Here is a 21,894-nt window from a genome sequence, read left to right as displayed (position 1 = left end):
GTATATAACATAGAAAGTGAATGAAAGAGAGTTTGAGACCCGACACTTTGTCAAAAGTAATGCTGAATATTGGAATGGTGTAGTTTGCGAAATAACAGAATAAAGAGAAAACATGGCAGGGGAGTATACCAGGTGATTGGACATTCAACAAATGAAGTAAACGAAAGTGGGTTTGAGACCCAGTGTTTTGGTGAAAACAATACAGAATATGGGAACTGTGTGAATGCAAGAAATACAGGAATAAATAGAGAACATGGTACAAGAGTATAACAGGTGTCTGGTGAGTCTGGGGCCTGCACCCAAATTTTGTAAAGGAGCTACATGAGAGAGCCTGGCAGGGGAGTATACCAGGTGCCTTGCAAATCTGGGACCTGCACCCAAATTGTGTCACTTTGAAAAGAGAATCAAAAAGAAGGGGGATGCCGTTGGGGTTTTGAATTACGTTTGTAGAAAAGACTTAGGGAAGGGAATTATTTCCCCTGATGTGGATTGTAACACCAACAGGAGAGAGGCATCCTCTTGAACCTTAAAGAACTTACTTATACTTTGGAACTTTTGTTTTTGGTGGAGAGAAAGCAGGGGAATGGACCCATTCCCTGGTATTGTGAACATTATCCATTTGGAAATTGTGTTGGATTGTATCTTTTTGTTGAACTTTTGTGTGTACTTTTCAAGTCACAGTCAATACCTTAGAGTTAGTTTTAGAATTTGAGGGCTAGGATAGGATTTCGGGAAAAGGCAATTTTTGCTTTGGACATAGGCCAGACCCTTAGTTTTGGTTGAGATTGGGTAATACCTCCTAGATAAGAGACAGTGATGCACTTTCTAACCCCTTTACTGTTTAATAAAAGTCGTTAACCAATACCATGTGTCCTCTGTGTCCTTTTCTCATTCCTGTTTCCTCGCAACATCCAGACCATTCTGGCTTCATACCTGGTAGTTCCACCAGCTTGAATCTGCACAGAGTATTTGCAGTCATGGCTCATATAGACCTCTGTGTGCAGGCGGTACTGTCCATGCTGGACGCCCAAAAGGCCTTTTACTCCGTGCCCTGGCAATACATGTACAGAGTACTGGTGCATTATGGGTTCGGACCACAATTCATTGCGCATTTATGTCTTTTACACACGGATCGCACGCCCAACCTCTGCACCACCCGGATGCTGAAGCCAGACTGATTGGATGGGGTACCCGTCAAGGCTGTCACCACTTGTATTTGGCATAATCATCGAACCAATTGCAGATATGAAGAGGCCACATCACTCACACAGAGGGCTCATCATAGGGGGAGTTACAACATTATCTCACTATATGCTGATGATGTTTTATTGTAAATAAGTAACCCGCAGATGAATCTAGAACCCATCCTACAAGATGTGCCTTATGCCTGGTGCCCTGTCGGGCCTACAAATGAACAGGTCTAAATCTGAACTTTATCCCCTCACAAGCCAGCACTCTAAAGCCCGTGGACATTAAGGACTTTATCTGGACCCCTACAGGCTTTTGGTATTTAGTTGTTAAGATCGGGGACACATGGGACTCGTTATATAAAGAATCATCAGGCCTACCTGGCAGTATTAGCAGGACAAATGAATAGATTACTGCAGCTACCGGTTACATTTGTGAGCAAGATCTCTCCCCTGAAGATAGTGGTGCTTCCCAAATTCTTGTATTACTTCCAGAATATACTGATCTGGCCTGCCATATATTCTTTAAAGTGCTATATGCATTAGTTACTAAGTTCATGTGGCATTCTGGAGAAGTTTGCCTGAAATGGTCTGCAATAACTGAACCACATCACAGGGGAGGGTTCACAGCTCCAGATTTCCAATTATACTGGGTAGCTGCACACACGCCCTTTGAATCCTTTTGATTTAAACTTGATACAGCTACCCCCCACAGCCAAATGGAGAGGAACATAGTGAACCATAATGGCATTTGATCCCTGGTAATGGTTCCAACATACACAAGTGGCTGTCTGTTTTGCGTAAGTCACCACAAGTGGGACGGGTATGCCCAAACGTGGGTCCCGTGCCTGCTGGATCTAGAGACCCAAGCTAATCCTCACTGATGAGGCCCAACAAGGCCGAAACAAGTTTGGGGATGCTTATGGTCTTGTGCAGAAAGGATGTGACCAAGCAGTTCGGGCTGGACTGCCCCTTTTGGGGTTGATCCAAGCCTTATTTGCATATGGTCTTTCCCCTTCTGTTATGGCCTGGCAGGCGAAGAGCGATGGTCTGGAGGGTTGTCGAGAGCAATGCCAGAGGTTAGGATGTATTCCAAACCTTCCATCCACGATGCAATTCACAATGTCTATAGTATGCTCATAACAAAGATCACTTGCTTAGTAATGTGATACTACAGTGTCTGTTAGGGCCTCAACAATCCTGTTGTTATCAGTCCTGAAGAAAGACCATTAATAAGGTTGTGAATCATGGCACCCACATTTGCTGTTATTCTTAGTATTAATTTTAAGTAAAGGCAATGTTATTTTCTTAATTGTATGCCTCGGTAGTCCTGTTAAAAGATGGAAAAGCAGTCTTAGAATGTATAAATAGTCTATTGAATATGGAAGGAATATCCTCTCCATATAAGCTGTCTTGCCTTTGGATCGCTGAACTGAGTGCAGGACAAGGCCTGGCAGGCGAAGAGCGATGGTCTGGAGGGTTGTCGAGAGCAATGCCAGAGGTTAGGATGTCACCACAAGTGGGACGGGTATGCCCAAACGTGGGTCCCGTGCCTGCTGGATCTAGAGACCCAAGCTAATCCTCACTGATGAGGCCCAACAAGGCCGAAACAAGTTTGGGGATGCTTATGGTCTTGTGCAGAAAGGATGTGACCAAGCAGTTCGGGCTGGACTGCCCCTTTTGGGGTTGATCCAAGCCTTATTTGCAGATGGTCTTTCCTCTTCTGTTATGGCCTGGCAGGCGAAGAGCGATGGTCTGGAGGGTTGTCGAGAGCAATGCCAGAGGTTAGGATGTATTCCAAACCTTCCATCCACGATGCAATTCACAATGTCTATAGTATGCTCATAACAAAGATCACTTGCTTAGTAATGTGATACTACAGTGTCTGTTAGGGCCTCAACAATCCTGTTGTTATCAGTCCTGAAGAAAGACCATTAATAAGGTTGTGAATCATGGCACCCACATTTGCTGTTATTCTTAGTATTAATTTTAAGTAAAGGCAATGTTATTTTCTTAATTGTATGCCTCGGTAGTCCTGTTAAAAGATGGAAAAGCAGTCTTAGAATGTATAAATAGTCTGTTGAATATGGAAGGAATATCCTCTCCATATAAGCTGTCTTGCCTTTGGATCGCTGAACTGAGTGCAGGACAAGGAGCGGCAAAAACAGCCTCCTGTCCAGCGTTTGGCTTTGTACTGAGACACTTAATCACATGGTCCGTCAGACGTGATTGTGCGTTATGGTGTGGATCGCGCGCGATGTTGGATCTTAAATAAACATTTTTAAAGATACGATGGCCCTCATTATAACTATGGCATTCCAGAAGTAAGGGTGCTGGTAGCAACGTACCGGCACCCTTTCCGGACGGCCGTACTACAACAATGCGGGTAGGGGCCATGGATTCCCCAGAAGGCCTGACCTGCCGGGTTTTCATGCCTATACCGGCATGAAAACCCAGAAGTCACTGGAGCACCGGCACCATTAGCAACCGTGCTGTTGCTTCAGTGTCCCCATTTCCATGGAGTCCTATGGGACTCCACAGGAATGGGGATTTACCATTTTCACCGCCTGCCATGATATCCCGGTGGCACCAGGAAGTCAGGCGGGGGAAACAGTGTTATGGGGTTGCTGGTAACCTGCCGCATACTGGAAGGTTTTCTGCCAACCCTGTAATGAGGACCAATGTTTCTATTTGAACCAATGGATTATGTTACGACTTTCTACATCATTGCGCCTCTAAATCATTAAGCATTAAGCATTTATATATTACCATTTGGTTGCGCGCACTGGAGGATTACGTTGCGTCACTATTTATTCAAGCGCTTCCAGGATTTTAAGTATTAATTACAGTGATGTAAGTGGCTGACATTAATGTGCCGTCTACTAGTTACCTGTACCTCTGGTCTGCCAGCAAATGAGTCTGTTGGCCTCATTACACAGTAGGCGGTAACCATGGCGCTATTAGCGCCATGGTTGCCGCCGGTACCGTACCGAGTCCGCCTTGGTGGATGGCGGAATTACCGCCCTACTCCAAGGTGAGCGGGGGCGGTAATTCCCCATTCACCAAGGCCCTTCCCCATTCCCATTTTTGCCCCCATAGGGCATAATGGGAATGGGGAAGATGCTAATTACGGTACCGCAAATTGCGGTACCGTAATTAGCTCCGAGATCCCTTTGCGGGTCCCGTCCTTAACGCCTGGAAAAACCAGGCGTTAAAGTCGGGTCCCGCAAAGGGAACTCGTAGTAAGGCGGTAGGGGTTTACCAGTACCGGTGCCCTTACCGGTACCGGTAAACCCCTACCGCCTACCGTGTAATGAGGCCCTATATTCTTTTTTAAGTGGTATGCCTCTACTGTTAATACTACTTAATTGGTGCTCATATTATCTTCACCCACATTTGCAGAATGTGGACACAACAGTGTCAATATATCTAATAATATGTGAAATGTTTGTATATGTATAATCTCTTTCACCTACTGGCAACTCTCGCCTACTGCATTTCCATTTTCTGTTCAAACTTCCAGTGCTATTCTGATGACACCCAACTCATTTTCAGGCTTCCCTCCGACACCTCCTCTCCTTCCCTCATCTCCAATTGCCTAATCGCCATTCAAAATTGATGTGCCGCCAACGATCTTTGCCTAAATGCCAACAAGACTGAGATCCTCCTCATTGGTACACATTCACCATGCTTTCCGCTCACTCTCTGGCCGGCCTCCCTTGGCCCTCCTCCTACCCCTACCTGCGAGGCTTCCAACTTATAGAATTCAAAATACTTAACAGACTGCACTCTACCCCCTCCAGAATGCAGCATTTTAAGCAGGATTGTGAGGGCTTATGCCCAGATGCAAATCTGAAGAGGCAACATACATACACCTGTTGTGGTCCTGCCCAGGCTTAGTGAAGTTATGGCAGGAGGTGTGTAAAACCATTGGGAAGATTGTAGGAGGCCATTTACTGTCACTGCCGGCTGTCTGTTTATTTAGTTGATATGATAGCCCTGACGCTTCCCCATGGACACTATTACATCTTGAATTCCTCTCAGCCAAAAGATGTATCCTCCTGTGATAGACACACCAGAGAGCTCCTACTCAAGAACAGTGGCCCGTTGAGTGGGCTAATAACTTGGAGGAACTGTGTATTTCTATGTTCCCAATGACTCGTCGACCTACGAATATTTGGTCCAAGGATAAGATGCACCTGATTAATGATAATCCACTGTCTGCATAAGAATAACTAGCCTAATTATTGTATTTTAGCATATTTAGTATGCAAGTTACAACATTGTGCATGTATGGCAGTGATCCATAACAGGGGAAAAGTGGGGATTGGATTTATTGTGCCTTACTTTGTAAACTACTCTGCCTAATTATACTCAAAGAGCTGTGTGGTATTCTGTTTGCTTGTGCAACTGAGCATTAATAAATAAAGGTGTAAGAAAAGAACCTTGTTGCCTTATTATCCGACTGAGCTGCACATGGCAACATTTTTGGCTTCTGGAACATGTTGTACTAAAGAGCAAGAGGATCTAACAGCAGGCTGAAAAGGCTTTCAGAAAGAAGCATTGCGTCTCTTATGTCTATTTGAGTAAAATTCCTTGTCGTCCAGATGCTGGGATTTCGTTTTAAGAATCTGTGTTTTCCAACAGGGCCCTATGTCATGCAATTGGCCTTCAAGGGCTGTCTCGATCCTTCCAAACAGCCAGCCTGTGGTAAAGAAGTAGTCTTCCGGGGCACAGACATGTCATTGTGGATTAAGAGAGAGTGCTGTGACTCCGACTCATGTAACTCAGGGGATATACAAGGTATGTCATATCACCGGACTTTGGGTGTGTGGGGAAGTCAATACGTTTCTCCATACAACCTACTATTTTTGATTTTCATGTTCATGCATTCTAACATATGCAAATGGTTTAAATCCTGCAAATAGGATTACAACATCACTATTTATATTTCCAGGTGAATGGTGAACAAAATAAAATAATCAGGGGTGTTTGTGCATTAGAGTAAGGATGCACGATGTTGGCAGGTGGTTTCTCCCTTGCACTGCTGTCAACCAATCAGCATTGGATGTTGCAGCTTGGGCCAAACCTCTTCTCAGACGAAGGCACAATCACCATATCTTATTGTCTAACTCAGCCTAGAGTTGGGAGAAAGTAGCTGTGCGCTATGGACCAATTCCCCTTTCATCAGCATGATCTGATAGCACTAGTCAGAAGAAAGGTGCTGTGTGTCTCTTTTTGGGTGCCCACTTCAACCTCTGCATAGTTACCATTATTTCATCCCTGCTCAGGTAGAATATCATCATGAGCATTCTCCTGAAGGGGGAAAAGGGAGGATAGCAGGGATATACTTGTCAATTATTGAAAACCAAAAGGAAGGTAATATGTGCATGCCTAACGTCAGTGCCTGGTAACCTCTTCAGTAAGAAGCCATTTTTCTTAGGTGCACCTCTTTGTCTTCCAAACTCAAAAGAAAACTATTACATTTCTGAATACAATTTGAATACGTAGTAAAGTAGTACACCGTGTATTTTGTTTATTGTCTGCCAAGTATTTGTTTGTTATGAGAGGTGAAAAAGCAATGCTTTGTGTGGTGTTTTTGCATTTGCGTTACCCACACATAGTCGTAGCTTGTTCTTTCCTCCCTGTAGTGCATTCAGCCAAACTAGAGGAGTTACACATGTGGGTGCCATGCACCTTCTCAAACCACTGTTGCCAACATTGACACGACACAGGCTTTTGTCTTTTTATCTGACTGCATTGGCAGATGCCATGCTTTGTGGACCCTCGCAGCCCCTTGTTAAAATGCCATGGAACCACTGCCTATTGGAGAAAGAAAGGTGGGTGACCCTTGCATGTGTTAAATTACTCACCCTTCCACCTGCACTTGCAGCATCTACTAGGCTCAATCAACCAATGCAGCAACACAGCATGTGCAGGACTCTGGGGAGATTGGGGAGATATTAAAGTAAAACACTCCACCATCCTCCTCCTGGTTCACATAAAACACAGTCAAACATGAACACTAATCACTATTTCCCCTCAGACTGTGCCTTTGCTAGTCAATGTAAGAACCATTAGCACCCTGGTGGGGGGTGCCAGCCAATCAGGTGGCTAGGAACGCAGGCTTGAACCATTGGTGAAAGCCCACGTTCTATCCCATCTGATGGCCAGTTCCTCCTGCTGCCATCTTACCCTTCCCCCATCCTCCGTCCCGTTCTGTTTCAGTCCTTCCCAGTCCCCATTTACCTTATTTCTGCGGCAGCAACACTCCTCGCCGCAGCCGCTTCTACCTCTCAGCTCCTGCAGGCCGCCATGGAAACAGGAGCGGGGCTCCATATGGAGCCCCGTTCCCCTTTCCATGGCGGCTATTAGTATGGGCCGTGAAGTTAGGCTGCCTGGCCGTTACCCCCAATTCCAGCCCTTGGAACAGGGCTTAACGTCACAATAGAAACCTTAAACACACTGTTAAAGGCATGGTTCGGTTTCACATTTAAGTTAATGAGGGAACTATGGCATTAATTGAGTGTGTACACATTTCAAATGTGTCTTTTTTTGTGGTCCTCATTTTTGTGAAGATATTTTCCTGTATTGGTATTTCATGTTTTGGTTCTGCCATGCTCTAACCCAGCTGGTGACCAGTAGTATGCTGCACAATGTTTGCATGTTCCTCTGCAGTGGAATCCTCTTGTCATGAAATGAACAAAATATCTATGAAACTTCCTGATAACTTCCCACTAGCAAATCAGAGCTGCCACATACTTTTGAAATATAATTCAAAAGAAAAGAACTTAAACTGAATTTCACAACTAGGTCAGGAATTCTCTGCACTGGTCCCCATTTTGTGCTACTGGGCCAACATGGCTACCCTGTTTACAAACCTCTAACAGAAGTGCAATGGGGTAAGGCTTGAAAGTACTGTGTGTGTGTGTGTGTGTGTGTGTGTGTGACCACACTTCACAACCAGGAAGCAGGAGGTTATCACAGAAAGTTAATACTGCACTTAATACATAGAAGACTGTTGGCAGAATTACATGCAGTACCCTTTAGTAACACTACACACAACTAAGACTACAGGTGTACGCACAATCTCACCTTTGGTATAAGTCTGTACTACACAGTTTTGTGGTAGCAGGGCTGAGTAGCCAGGCTTATCTCAAAAGGGATGTGAGCAGTACAAGGTGGTACATAAAGGACTTGCAATCACAGTGGTTCAAAGAAACACTTACTGAAGGTTTCTTGGTAAAACAATATTAATTTATTTACACAGTCATTTAGAAAACATTCCACTAGCAATAAGCAGCTCAATACACTAGAGTAGCCAACCAATACGTTTCTGAACAAGTTAGGCTCCCCAGAAGTGAGAGCAAAATGGCACTTCAGAAACTTTAAAAAGGGGGTAATAGACACAAGTTATAAGAATTAAACACAAATACTTTTCTTAGGCAGGGCAAATATTTTCAGTTCACTACAAGAGGCAGTTCAATTCAATAGGCCTGGGCCAAAGTCAATGGATCATTGTCTTGGATAGGATGAGGATTTCTCAACCGCGTTTGCACAGTAACTTGGTAATGAATAAAAGCTGTGGCTGAGGCAATTGTTCCTGGAAGTTCCTGCAGATATTGCTGTTCCTGGGCCTCAGCCGTGGGGACAAGAGGGAGGACGTTGGGAGGTTCCTGCACTGCACGGTGAAGGATCCACAAGTTTGGCAAAACGTCGGTTTAAGGTGTGAGTGCCTTAAAGTCCACAAACTGGTATCCTTCTCACTGGCTATCCAGTTTTCAACAGCACTCTGAAGAAAATTCAACCAGTATGGAGATGGTTTCCAGGAGGCTTGCGAGTTGGTTGTTCCCACTAGCTCAAGGGAAGAAGTAGTCCTTGAAGGGGCTTCTCTGTCGAGGGAGTTTCATGCTATTTGGACCTGCAGCAGGGCTTCACCGGGCAAACCAATGGTCTAGGAGTTGCAGCAGTCGTCTTCCTTCAGCTGGTCTTCGGTTCTTTCGTTCCAGTGGTCGACTCTGCCTTCCAAGTCCCAGAGACCTGCCTTTTAAACAGTTTTCTTCCATTCATTCCAGCCTAGCTGCCACTCCCCCATCATGGTGGCTGTCCTTGCCGGACAGTCAGCCAGCCAATCATGCCAAAGTGCATTCAGGTCTCCTAGGCGACTAAGCACAGGGAGTTTCGGGCACCTCCCTCACTTCCCATCCACCCTAGACACTCAGGCGCCAGAGGCGGTCTTCAGTACTGATGCCCGCCAAAGGCAAACAAACAAAGGGACCAAACATGGTTTGGTGCGCAGAGACAAACATTAGAAGGACCTTTCCAAAAAGAAATGGTGAAAAAAGTAGATTGGAACCTGTTTTTACAGATTTGCGTGATTTTTCCGTTGCAGAAAAGTCTGCGACGGAAAAGTTTGCATGCGAAATTGTGCGACCCACAAAAGGTTTGCACATTTCCCATGCAAACACGTATTCAGAACCCCTACATACCCACACCCCCAACCACACCCACAACACTCCCCCACCCATACCCTCAACACACCCCCACCCCCAACATAAACAAACCCTACTTACCTTTTTTACATGCTGAGTCCCTGTGGCGCCAGTTCCCTTTCACTTCTGTGATCGGGAACCGGCACAGCAGGGTCCTTTTCTTTTTTTTTTTCTTCTTTTTCGGGAGCTTCAGGGGTTTCCCCCGCAACCCCCACTCACTATACCACACTATACCCCTCTTATTTTTTTGTTGTTTTTTTCTTTTTTTTTACGGGTATGCTGTAGGGGTGTCGCCCGCAACACCCCGCTCAGTATACCACAATAAAGTGAGCGAGGTGTTGCGTGGGACACCCACGCAGCCCCCGTTTTTTTTCTTTTTTTCGGTTGTGTTACTTACCTACAGTGCTACCATCAAAGGTTCGAACTTTGATGGTCGCATTTTTCTGACTTTTTGTACGGTCAGACCTTTTTTTTCAGTCCGATCGTACAATTCAGTTTTTACAGAGGGGGCTCAGATGCCATCTTGAAAAACATGGCTCTGGTGGATTTTAGCTACCGGAGCGTTTAAACGGGTTGCGGTTGGGAAAATCATGCTACCACTGCCACCAGCCATTCTGAGAGGAAAGGGTAGCATTTGAGTGCTACATGAGTTTTGTAGGCCTAGGGAATACTAGGTGTTCCCTCCAGCACTCTGCTGTAAGGCAGTGTGTGCTGGGTCTAGCAATTTAAAAAGACTAGCAAAGTCAATTTAACTTTACATTCACTGGGAGACAGTAGTCAGTGACACACAAGAAAAGATGATGCATATGGAGTTGTCTAAAACTCCATATCCAAAGAACACAAAAGTAAAACACATATCAAAATACATGAACGAGTGGGAAAAAAGGTTCACACTCTTTCCAGGTAAAAATTAAAGTCCTAGAAATCCAGCAAAGTTGCTGGGGGTCTCAAAAGGTAAGGGAAATTTGCACATTTATGAGAATTCTCCCCAACAAAGACCTACTTGGTAACTGACGAAAATGTCACATTTCTTAGAAATCACCCTTTTCAAAAGGCATTCGTTGTTAGCCTGTCAGTTTCAGCATTCCTTCTGCTCAGAAAAGTTACCAAGGGCATGAACCTTAATCGGACCCAATGGAATATGACACTGTATACTAATTGGTCACGTGCTTGACATTGGCATGATCACCTGGTCATTTGATGGCACAAGAGCAAGTACCTTGGGTTATGGCAACACAACCTGGAAATGGTGTGAGTGTTTGTATTTTGATGGCAATATTTGGCATATGATAGTCATATCTGGCATTTGTTGTCAGTGCTAAAGCATATCATAACAATAGCTGACAAATGATGGTACTTATTCGGTATATGTTGGATATAGTTGGCCAACTGCGTACCTGATGTCAATGCCTGAGTAAGCCTTACTTCTGGGAGAGGCCTAGGTAAATGCCATGAAACTATTGTGAAGGCTTCCCTATCACCTCCTGTCTCACATAAAAGGGAAGTTTTACTTTTTTGAGATACATTGATCAATTTCAGGTCAGTGCTATGTCACTTAGTAGACAATGAAAGTTATGCCAATCCTGATGGTACATTTCTGTGTTAAAACAGAAGTTTGGTTCCCATTAAACAAAGTGTCATTGGAATGTTACCTGCTTTGTAAAGTGCAGGTGACCAGTGCTTAGCAGAGTTAAGAATAACTGAGTGTATGGGATGTGGCGATGCAGGACAACCATGAGTCATGGCTCCTGTAAGCTTCCACTCCAGCCCTCAAAAATACTTTAAAGAATGGCACTGCATTTATCCCAAAGTAGCCAAAAACGGAAGGATGGCCATCAGAAGACATCCACTACTACAGATAGGACGAGGGAAGTTTTGCTGAGCCTGTCAGAGTTCCTTTGAGCCTCTGACCCGGGTGTGGCCACCATCATCAAAATGGCACCTATGGCGCTTAACTGAAGCAACTTGTGGAGGGAGGAAAACCTCTTCTCACAAACTTCTCCTGCAACCAAAGAGTTGCATTTTCACACTGATAAAGCATGAATAGCAAGGTAAACGGGCCACAGGAGAAAAGAAAAGATGTGGCTACCTCAGACCAGGTCATTGGGCGCAAACCAGTGCCCTAAAATACCACTCAAAGCTGTGACTAGCAGTGTACTATTTTCCTGGTGAGGCACAGAAAGTCAGGCGGGGGGCACTGTGACAGGGCCGCAATAGGCCACAGAGATAATCTGTACCTTTGCAATTTGTGCTTTGTTCAGGGTGGCATCAACTAATCTCAAAAGAACCTCAAGGTGCCCAGATGAAAATATCAAAAATCAGAAATCGATATGAGAAAATGACAAAAGCAACTGCTTCAAGGTGAGCCCATTCCCTGGACCATCAACTGCCAAACACTAAAGATAGCATGAAACATCTCCTGAAGGAGACATCCAAGGAGATCAAGGCTGATATGTCAGCACTTAGGGAAGACATAAAGACCCAGATAGTGGATCTCAAAAGAGAAGTCAGGGTCATAGAGCAATGAAAAGATGTCCTTTATTGGAAAATGGATGAGAGGAGCACACTGACCATCTACAAGAGTTGCCAATGCATATTGTGGAGGTTAACAGAAGCATCAATGCCATGCATAACATAGAAGAAGGCAGGGAAAATTGACAGAGGTGCAGTATCAGTCATGTTAGAGGATTCTCAGCATCAGTCGTGAATGACCATCTGACTGATTACATTCAGTCTTCCAAAAGATTCTGCAAGGACTGGAAACTAACAATATTTGCCTAGAACATACCCATAGATTATTTACCCAAGATCAGCATAGAATAGGTTGTCCCCAGATGTCATTGAAGGAACAAGTTACTTACCTGTAACTGTTGTTCTCCAGCATGGGTCTGGCATGGATTCACATGCTCATGAATATTCCCGTCGTCAGGCTGGGAATCCTCGGTAAAGAAAAATCAGTGTCAGTTTCGTTTCTGATCTGTGTTTCGTAGTAGTAACCAATCACTGATCTCTGCGTCATACTGACGACAGCCAATGACTGCCATCTCCCTAAGCCCCGCCTCTGGCAGCCATCTTCAGATTTGGTAGCACGTGAAGTGGCAGTATGACCAAGTGAAGAGCCGCAGAGGGGTAGGCGGGAGGGTTCGCATGTGAATCCATGCCAGACCCATGCTGGAGAACAACAGTTACAGGTAAGTAACTTGTTCCTTCTCCAGCATGGGGTCTGGCATGGATTCACATGCTCATGAATAAAAGAATACATAGCAGTACACACATGCACAACCACGGGAGGTGGCAAAGGCTCAACATTAAGCATTACATCCAAAACTCAACATTAAACATCTCTTACCTCCTCACCAGGCTCACCTTAGGCGAACAGGTTGCGCAGCACAGCTTGGCCGACCCTGGACTCCTCCCTGGAATCCCGATCGACGCAGTAGAATTTCGTGAAGGTGTGCGTCGACCTCCACGTAGCAGCCCTGCAGATGTCCAGCAAGGGCACACCAGATAGGAACGCCGTGGTAGCTGCGATCGCTCTGGTGGAATGGGCTCTCGGACGGCCAGGCAGCGGTCGGTTTGCCAACCGATGACAGTACATGATACAGCCGGAGAGCCATCTGGAAATGGAAGCCTTCGAGAGAGCCTTCCCCTGATTGCCAGGTCCAAAGTTCACAAAAAGTTGTGACGTCTTCCGAAAACTCTTCGTGCGGTCCACGTAGAACTTCAGCGCTCTAGCCACATCCAGCGAGTGCAAAGTCCTTTCAGCCGGCGACGAAGGCGACGGGAAGAAAACAGGCAACACCAAGGGTTCGTTGAGGTGGAAGTCCAACGGCACCTTGGGCATGAAGGAGGGGTGCGTCCTGAGCACTACCCTCGTGTCGTGAAAAGTCAAGTACGGGGGCTTGCAGGAAAGGGCCTGGATCTCTCCCACCCGTCGTGCGGAGGTGATGGCCACAAGAAACGCTGTTTTCCACGACAAGAACTTCAACGGAGCCGAGTGCAGAGGCTCGAACGGAGGTCCCATGAGCTTGGTCAGCACCACGTTGAGCTCCCACGCTGGGGCCGGAGCCTTCACCGGCGGGAACGATCTAAACAGTCCCTTCATGAATTCTTTCACCAGACGATGAGACCACAAAGACGTCCGTCCCGTGGTTCTGGTGTATCGGGAGATCGCAGCAAGATGAATCTTGATGGACGCGTGCGCCAGTCCAGCCTTGGCCAGCGTCAGTAGGTACGGCAGTACTTGGGGAGCCGTAATCCGTAGAGGGTTAATCTTCTGTGCGTGGCACCAGACAGAGAATCTCTTCCATTTGTGTCCATAGCATTTAAGAGTTGAGGATGCCCTGGCCTTTGCAAGAACCTCTCTGCAGTCGGCCGGTATGTCGTAGCCTCCAAACTCTAACGCTGCAGGAGCCAGGCCTGCAAGTTCAGCGACTTCGGGTCGTGATGGAGGATGGCGCCTCCTTCCCTGGAGAGAAGATCCGCGTCCACTGGCAGCTTGATTGACGGGGACGCTGACAAGTCCAGAAGGTCCGGGAACCATATCTGCCTCGGCCACGCAGGTGCGACGAGGATCATCCTGCACCGTGACCTCTTGAGCTGGTTGATGAGCCGGATCAGCAACGGCAATGGAGGGAACGCGTATAGAAACAGGTCCTCCCAGGGGAACGAGAAAGCATCGCCCATGCTCCTCGGCTGGGGAAACCTGCTGGCGAACCTCTGGCACTTGGAGTTCGTCGCCGTCGCGAACAGATCGATCTGGGGTGTGCCCCACCGTCGGAAGAGGCGGTCCACTAGATCCTGTCGTAGTTCCCACTTGTGGAACGAGCGCAGCTCCTGCTAAGCGAGTCGGCGATGGTGTTTTTTATTCCTGCCAGATGAAACGGCACCAGAAACATCCCTTGGGCGACGGCCCAATGCCACAGATCCTGCGCCTCCTTGGACAGGGCTGGGGATCTGGTACCGCCCTGCTTCCTGATGTAGAACATGGTGGTGGTGTTGTCGGTGAATATCCTCACCACCTTGCCCTTGAGGGACGGAAGAAAGGACCTGAGGGCCCAAAACACTGCACGGAGCTCCAGGACGTTGATATGGAGGGACTTCACTGTCGGAAGCCAAAGGCCTCTCGTGTGCAGATTTTCGGTGTGCGCTCCCCACCCTTCTAGGGAGGCATCCGTGGTCACTGTCTTCTGGTGGCCCGGGGTCTGGAAGTCCATGCCCGCCGTCAGATGCGCGTGGGTGCCCCACCACCGGATCACTCGTCGGAAGCTCTCGTCGAGTGTGATCCTGTCCTCGAAGCTGCCCGTCGTCTGGATCCAGCCAGCGTCCAGCAACTCCTGTAACGGGCACATCCGAAGCCTGCACAGGCGGATGAGATAAATGCAAGAAGACATCATTCCGAGGAGGGATTTGATGGCCCTCACCCTGGCCGCGTCCGCAACCAGCATCCGCTGCACCTTGCCCAAGATGGCCCTCGTCCTTTCCTCCGACGGAGAGGCCAGAAGCGCCACTGTGTCGAGTTTCGCTCCCAGAAACAGTGCGTCTTGCGCGGGCACCAGGTGGGACTTGGCATAGTTTATGGAGAATCCCAGGTCCGCGAGTAGCTGGACGGTCCTCGCCGTGTGCTCCGTGGCGAGCTCCCTTGTCTTTGCTCGGATGAGCCAGTCGTCCAGGTAGGGGTAGATGTGGATCCCCTCCAGGTGCAGCCGTGCCGCCACCGGTGCAAGGCACTTGGTGAACACCCTGGGTGCCGACCTCAATCCGAAGGGAAGAGCTCTGAACTGGTAGTGACGCCCTTGGACCACGAACCTGAGAAACTTTTGGTGTCCCTTTAGGATGGGGATATGGAAGTAAGCATCCTCCAAATCCAACGACGACAGGGAATCGCCCTCCTCCAGCTGACCCAGGACGTGCTGGAGGGTGACCATCCGGAACTTCTGTGCCTTGATAAATTTGTTCAGTCGTCCTAGGTCCAGGATGGGACGCCATCCTCGTGTCTTCTTCTTCACAAGGACGTATCTTGAGTAAACTCCGGAGCCCCGAAGCCTGTTTGGGACGAGCTCAATGGTGCCCTTCTTGAGCATCGCCTTTACCTCCAAGAGAAGTTGAGGGACGTGATGTTCCTTCCTGGCCACGGGGGGGACGCGCGGGCACTTCTTTAGAAACTCGAGCACGTGACCCTGGGCCAGGGCGTCCAGCACCCAACGGTTGGTGGAGATGGACTCCCACACGCTGACGAAGTTCGCCAGCTGGCCTCCCACCGGGATGCTTCGGTGGGGGCCCGACCCCACGGCCGGTTCAGTCCTGCTTCGACGAGGCTTTGCCGCCTTGTCCTCCCTGGCGACGACGGCGGGGTCCGCCCGACTTGCCTCGTCCCCTGTAGGCTTCCTGTGAAGACGAACGGGCCGCTTGACGGTAAGTGGAATATCCGCCGCCGGAACCTTTGGAGGCACCCTGCTTGCCTCCGGTGCTCCGAAAGGGCGGCCGTCGTTGCTGGAGAACACCAAGAGCCCGGGCCGTCTCCGTGTCCGTCTTGATGGCTTGTAGGGAATCGTCCACTGTTTTCCCAAACAGGTTGCTCCCGTCGAACGGCATGTCCAAGACTCTGGTCTGCACGTCCTGCCGGAAGTCCGTTGCCTTGAGCCATCCACGCCGTCTAAGGCACACGCCGTTGCCCAACTGGCGAAATCCAGTGTCAGCGATGTCCGTCGCAATCGTAATGGCGTGGTCCGACGCCACTTCTCCTTCCTGCAAGATCTCTAGGGCCTCCGCCCTCTTGTCGTCTGGTAGGAAGTCCAGCAGGGGGGCGATCTTGTACCACAACTCCCTGTCGTAGCGGGCTACGATAGCCAAGGCGTTGGCAGCCTTAATCGTCGTTGCTGCCGATGAGATGACTCTGCGTCCCATCGTGTCCAATTTCTTTCCCTCGCCGTCCGGCGGGGAGGTTGACGTAGAGGCCGAGGCCCCCCCCGCTTTCTTCCTGGCCGCCGCGGAAACGACCGAGTCCGGGGTCGGCTGTGCCCGAAGGCACAAGGGGGCCGCGTCCGGGACCCCGTACTTTTTCTCGTACCGATCCCTTCTCGCAGGCGTTGTGGATGGGTTCTTGAGGAGGGCGAGACCCTCATCCCAGATATCGTCCAGTAGAGGTACAGCGAGGACTGTCTTCCTCTTGGTCTCGCGCCGTTGATAAAGGAAACCTTCCTTCTTTATCTCTTCCGGGCAGAGCTGGAAAAGCTCGGATGCCCTGGCGATCATGGCATGAAACGATCCAATCTCGTCGGGCGGGGAAGCCCGGGGAGGAGGTGACGACGGGAGATCCTCGTCGTAAGCCTCGTCGTCTGTACCCGTCGCGGCCGTGTCCGTCCCCTTATCATCCCCACGGGTCGTGGACGGGGAGGAGGGCTGAGCAGGGCGCGATGGTTGAAAAGGAGGTGGAGGATGAATCCTTCTTCTCTTAGGAGGAGGGCTCCCAGAAGGGCCTGGCTCAGGGTCCCCCATCGGGAGTGGTTCCTCCGTTGGTGGTAACGGCAATCTTGTCCTTATCTCCGAGCATAAGGACTGTATAGCCAACAAAATGGCCGCTGAGTTGTCTTGCGGCACTGGTTGAGGGGATTCCGACGGGCGGTCAGGAGCCCCGTCGGCACCCTCGACGTTATCATCGTCTCCGATGTCGGGGTCCCTCCCGACGGGCTGGTCTTCTTCCCCGCCAACGCCGTGGCTTAAGACTTCGATCAGCTCCTCTTCAGAGGTTGAGGCCGAATCCACGACGACCTCCTGCCCCCCCTTTTTCTTCTCCGTGGGAGGTTTCACGGGGGTCCTGTCGATGGGCATGAAAGAGGACTCCCTCCGCGGTGGCAGGGAGACTCTGGGCCCCGAGGTCGCCAACCCTGGTGTAGCCTCCACAGGCTGAGCCAGGGCCGCCGCGACTTTCTCGATAGAGGCCTTGGCCGGGTGGATCAAGGCTTTCACCACGTTAAGTGCGCTCACCGCCTTCTCCTTGAGGGGAAGGTCACTGCCTCGCTCCCCCTCCGATGGGGCCTTCGAGCTCGACCGGGGTCTCTCCAGGAGCTTCGCCGGGTACTCGGCCTTCCTCTTACCCGAGCCAGAGCATTGGCTCGTGGTTGATGGTGCCTGGGAGGATGCGCCCTGCCTGGCACCCGTAGAGCCCGAACATTCGGCGCTCCCGGTGCCAGCGGACTCGCTGTGCTTGGCCTTCTGTTGGGCCCCCGTCGCCGGGGCGCCCTCAAAGGTCTTAGAAGACCGCTCAGGCTTCTTCTTCTTTTTCTCGCCTGACGGGCTCTTCCCTTCCAGCCAGTTGGCGAGACGCAGATGGCGGTCCTTCATGGTCCGCTCCGACATATTGCCGCAAAACGCACAGTCCTTCTCCACGTGCGTCTTGTCCTCATGCAGGCAGCAGAGGCAAAGGGAGTGTTCATCCTCCTTAAAGACATTCTGAAGCTGGCATCCAGGGCAGACCCTGAACAGCTTTCTGGGCGTCGAGCTTCCCTTCTCCTGGGCCATGTCCGAGATGGGCCTGAGAAACTTCTGGAGTCCTCCAAAAGCGTGGCTCGACAAAATCTTCACCCTTGAGGGGCGTAGAAGAATCTGACACGGGTACCCATTGATCGGATAAAGAAACGGTGGAGCTTGAGGCTCTTTGACCGAAAAAAGAGAGAATTTTCCTAAGAAAAAGCGCGAAAACGCACTAAAGCTCGAGAACAATAGCACGAGGATCCCAACACTTGAACGTGCGGTAAAAATCTGAAGATGGCTGCCAGAGGCGGGGCTTAGGGAGATGGCAGTCATTGGCTGTGGTCAGTATGACGCAGAGATCAGTGATTGGTTACTACTACGAAAGACAGATTAGAAACAAAACTGATACTGATTTTTCTTTACCGAGGATTCCCAGCCTGACGACGGGGAATATTCATGAGCATGTGAATCCATGCCAGACCCCATGCTGGAGAAAGAGTGCATTTTCATTTATGCAAACAACAATGCTATGGGTAAAGTCTGGCACTGAGAAGAAATGGTTTTAAAATGCCATTTATTGCATTTCTACAAGGGCTTGATGGTGATACTATGCAAAAAGAAGGGGAATTAAAGAGATAACAATAGGGAGAAAGGTGTCCCTTACAAGTGGGGCCTCCCTTTTATACTAATTTACAAAATAGATAACCCCTTGTACAACCTTCAAAGGGAAAGGCCTTCTGGGACTTGCACTTGTTTCAGATGGACAGGCCCCATCTAATGAAAGCACACAACCACCTAAACTGCAAGGAAAAGACGAAGGAGCGACAATTGGATGAACAAACAAAAGGCTTGATCCTATTCCGAAAGAACACTCCTAGAAGAAGGAGGAAGTACTAGATAGGTACTAAACAAAACTATGCTAAAACGTTGCCTGGTGAAGACTAAGAGGTTTGAAAGTGGGGTGATTTACAGAAAACATTTGCCAATCCTAATACCTATCTTGCTGGCTGGATTAAGGGACAGTGTTATGCTATATATGCCACTTAACGTTCATATGTGGGCAGAAGGTGGCCAACCCCAAAATCTGCTTTACTCGACTGTTGGTAATAGTTTACCTCTTTGAACTACAATGAGACATTGCTTGACCGATAAAGACGGTTTACCAGGGTTAAAACAAATGACCAACTGTGTTACTTGTTAAGACAGGAAACGCCCCACTTCCATCCCCTGATATTGTTTTTAAACCTTTTATGAAACATGCTTTGTTTGGTATGACTGATTTTCACATTCTGGGTTACTTTGTTGTATTTTTATTTTACTAAGCCATCTTTACAGGTAACATGGAAAGGTTGATGGCAAGATAAAGGGGCACATTGGCTGAATCTGTTGGGCTGAAAGGGCAAGGGGGTGCATGGTATTGGTGCAGATTTGGATAGGCGGGAATCCATTTGAAATTACTTCAAGACCACAGAACATGAGGGAATAATTAATTGGTACCTTCAATGTCCAGCCTCTAAAATCACTGCTGAGGAGAGTACTAAATGTTTTTGTCTTCTTCTCTCAACTCAACATGTATCAATTCAAGAGGGTTCAATACAGTAGAGCCAGGTGCTTTTACGACAAGCCTCCAGGAAATTCACAATATATTTTACTAAGGCAGACATGGTAATGCTGCCACATGCAGGGTTTTATTGCTATGAGCATCCCAGCATGCTTACCGGGATGCCGATCGTTTTTTGAAGTTGAGAAAGAGCATGATTTCTGTTTCTCAACTTTAAATAAAATGACAAAACAAGATGGCTCTCATGGTCAAGGGAGAAGGGAACTACACATAGTCCCTTCTCCCTTTCCATTTCGGATATTGCCATGGAGGGGAAGCGCCAAAACACTGTGTCCCAGGTGCGGACGAGTGATGAGGCGGCTGCAGATAAGTGGGGTCGGGATGGGGCGAGGACAGTGGGTGAGGGAAGTGGAACTGGGGAAGGGGGGAAGGGAACATATGCCCACTTACCTGTTGCCCAGCAGAAAAATGGCTGCCTCCCCCTCTCACAGGGGATGGAATGCAGGCTCAGAACATGGGATTCGATTTGAGGTAAAGCCTGCATTCCGTGCTCTCTGATTGGCAGTGAGGCCATCTGAAACCCCCTACGGGGTGTTAATCCAAATTCAATTTTTACCCCATATGATTAATAGTTTGTCAAAAAGAGTAATTTTATTAAAAGTGGTAATTGCATGAAGGGGAGAACCAACGTTAGCAGTTACGCATTGTTAGGCAACCTACCTGCATTTTTTCACTTTTACAAAACGAGTGGAAAATAGAAGCTGAGAAAACAAGCACAATCCTCCTTACTCTTTTATTTTAATACCTGTTTTAAAAAAGCATATAAATATTGGCTGTATATTACATTATAGTATTAAAAACAGTTATATTCCCTTCGAACCTCATGCAGCGTAAATGTGTGTGCTTTAAAGTCTGGGGAGGAATGCACAGAGGAAAAGTTAATTCTGTTTTGTGTTCCTTCGCTGCCTCCACATTGTGGAAAAGGTCCCGGGAGTGAAAAAAATAAGGCATGAATGCTTTTACACCTGACTTTTACACTCTGGAGCCTAGAAAATGACCATCTCTATTTTTTACAGAATTAAATATATTATGCAGAACCTGTGGCTAATATTAGCATAAGAGGCAAATTAACATTACAAAAAATCGGCATGAATAAACTATTTTGAAGGAAAGCCGTTCTCTAATGTGTGTTATTTTACATTTTTCAGATATGTTGTAAACAATCACTGACTTGCCTTTTGCTTTCCTTGATGTCTTTTAGTTCCTCCTATTCTCCAGACCCCAAATGGATTCAAGTGTCCAGACTGTAGCACCGACCAGTCAGCCAGTGGCTGCACAGCTGTCAGAAATATTACCTGCGTTGGGAATGAGAACCAATGTTCCGACTTTACAGGAAATGCAGAAAGACCAGGTGAACCTGTGTGATGATTTTCCTTGCATGATTTATGGAGGCTCCATCTGTGCGATCATTGTCCTTGTGATGTTTCTTGTTTGAATTTCATTCATGTGGACGAAGACTTTCATGTATTTGAAAACAATTACAATATCTTCCTCTGACTACATGCGACTCTAATGCCCAAGTGATTAGTAAACCCAGAGACTGCTTTATTGCCGTAGAGGTGAATGAGGTATAACATGTTGTGCATCCCTTTGGACTTGGAAAAATATGTGAGGGTGTCCATGTGCATTGATAACTGGTCAATGTCTAACAGAGGTCTTTTGACCAATCTTTAGACGTTTCATGCTTTGGCTGCTGTATGACTCGCAGGAACCTGCAGGAGATTATCTGCCATCCGTTGAACCATAAACCGTATTGCTTGGCCGTATCTCTATTTTTGATCCTTGCTCGTATATGCCCTGACACAACTCCATTCTATGGAAGTTGGCAATGTCCATAATCCAGTTGCTGCACCCGTTGCTGGGGCCCATTGGCACAACACAAAGAAGGCCCCTTTTTGGAAGACAGTATTTTTCATTGTAGACTAGAAGGCTTTAGCTGCTACTTCAGGACCTGGAAATGTCTGGTAGACCATGTGACACCAGCTGCCATCCAATGTGGCCGACATATGACCATTGGCCAAATCCACAGTTTTGAATGTTATCACTTCACAATGGCATGTCAGGTATTTTTTCGAATGTCTACAATCTTAAAATACTGGACGGAGAGACTGTAAAACTGTAA

The 21,894-nt window shown here is 48.0% G+C and overlaps 1 protein-coding gene across 1 annotated transcript in view; it reads left to right on the top strand.

Moving 5' to 3' along the window:
* The window catches only part of LOC138529173 (phospholipase A2 inhibitor and Ly6/PLAUR domain-containing protein-like), a 64,628-nt gene that overhangs the window by 23,306 nt on the left and 19,428 nt on the right, over positions 1-21,894 (top strand). The window contains exons 3-4 of the mRNA XM_069640818.1: positions 5,835-5,990; positions 20,974-21,123. Of these exons, the coding sequence (XP_069496919.1) occupies positions 5,835-5,990; positions 20,974-21,123 (306 nt within the window). The remainder of the gene's footprint in view (positions 1-5,834; positions 5,991-20,973; positions 21,124-21,894) is intronic.

Source organism: Ambystoma mexicanum, chromosome 1q (genome assembly GCF_040938575.1).
Source record: "Ambystoma mexicanum isolate Mex_15411 chromosome 1q, UKY_AmexF1_1, whole genome shotgun sequence".
Lineage (NCBI taxonomy): Eukaryota > Metazoa > Chordata > Amphibia > Caudata > Ambystomatidae > Ambystoma > Ambystoma mexicanum.
This window is presented reverse-complemented; position numbering and strand designations above follow the sequence as displayed.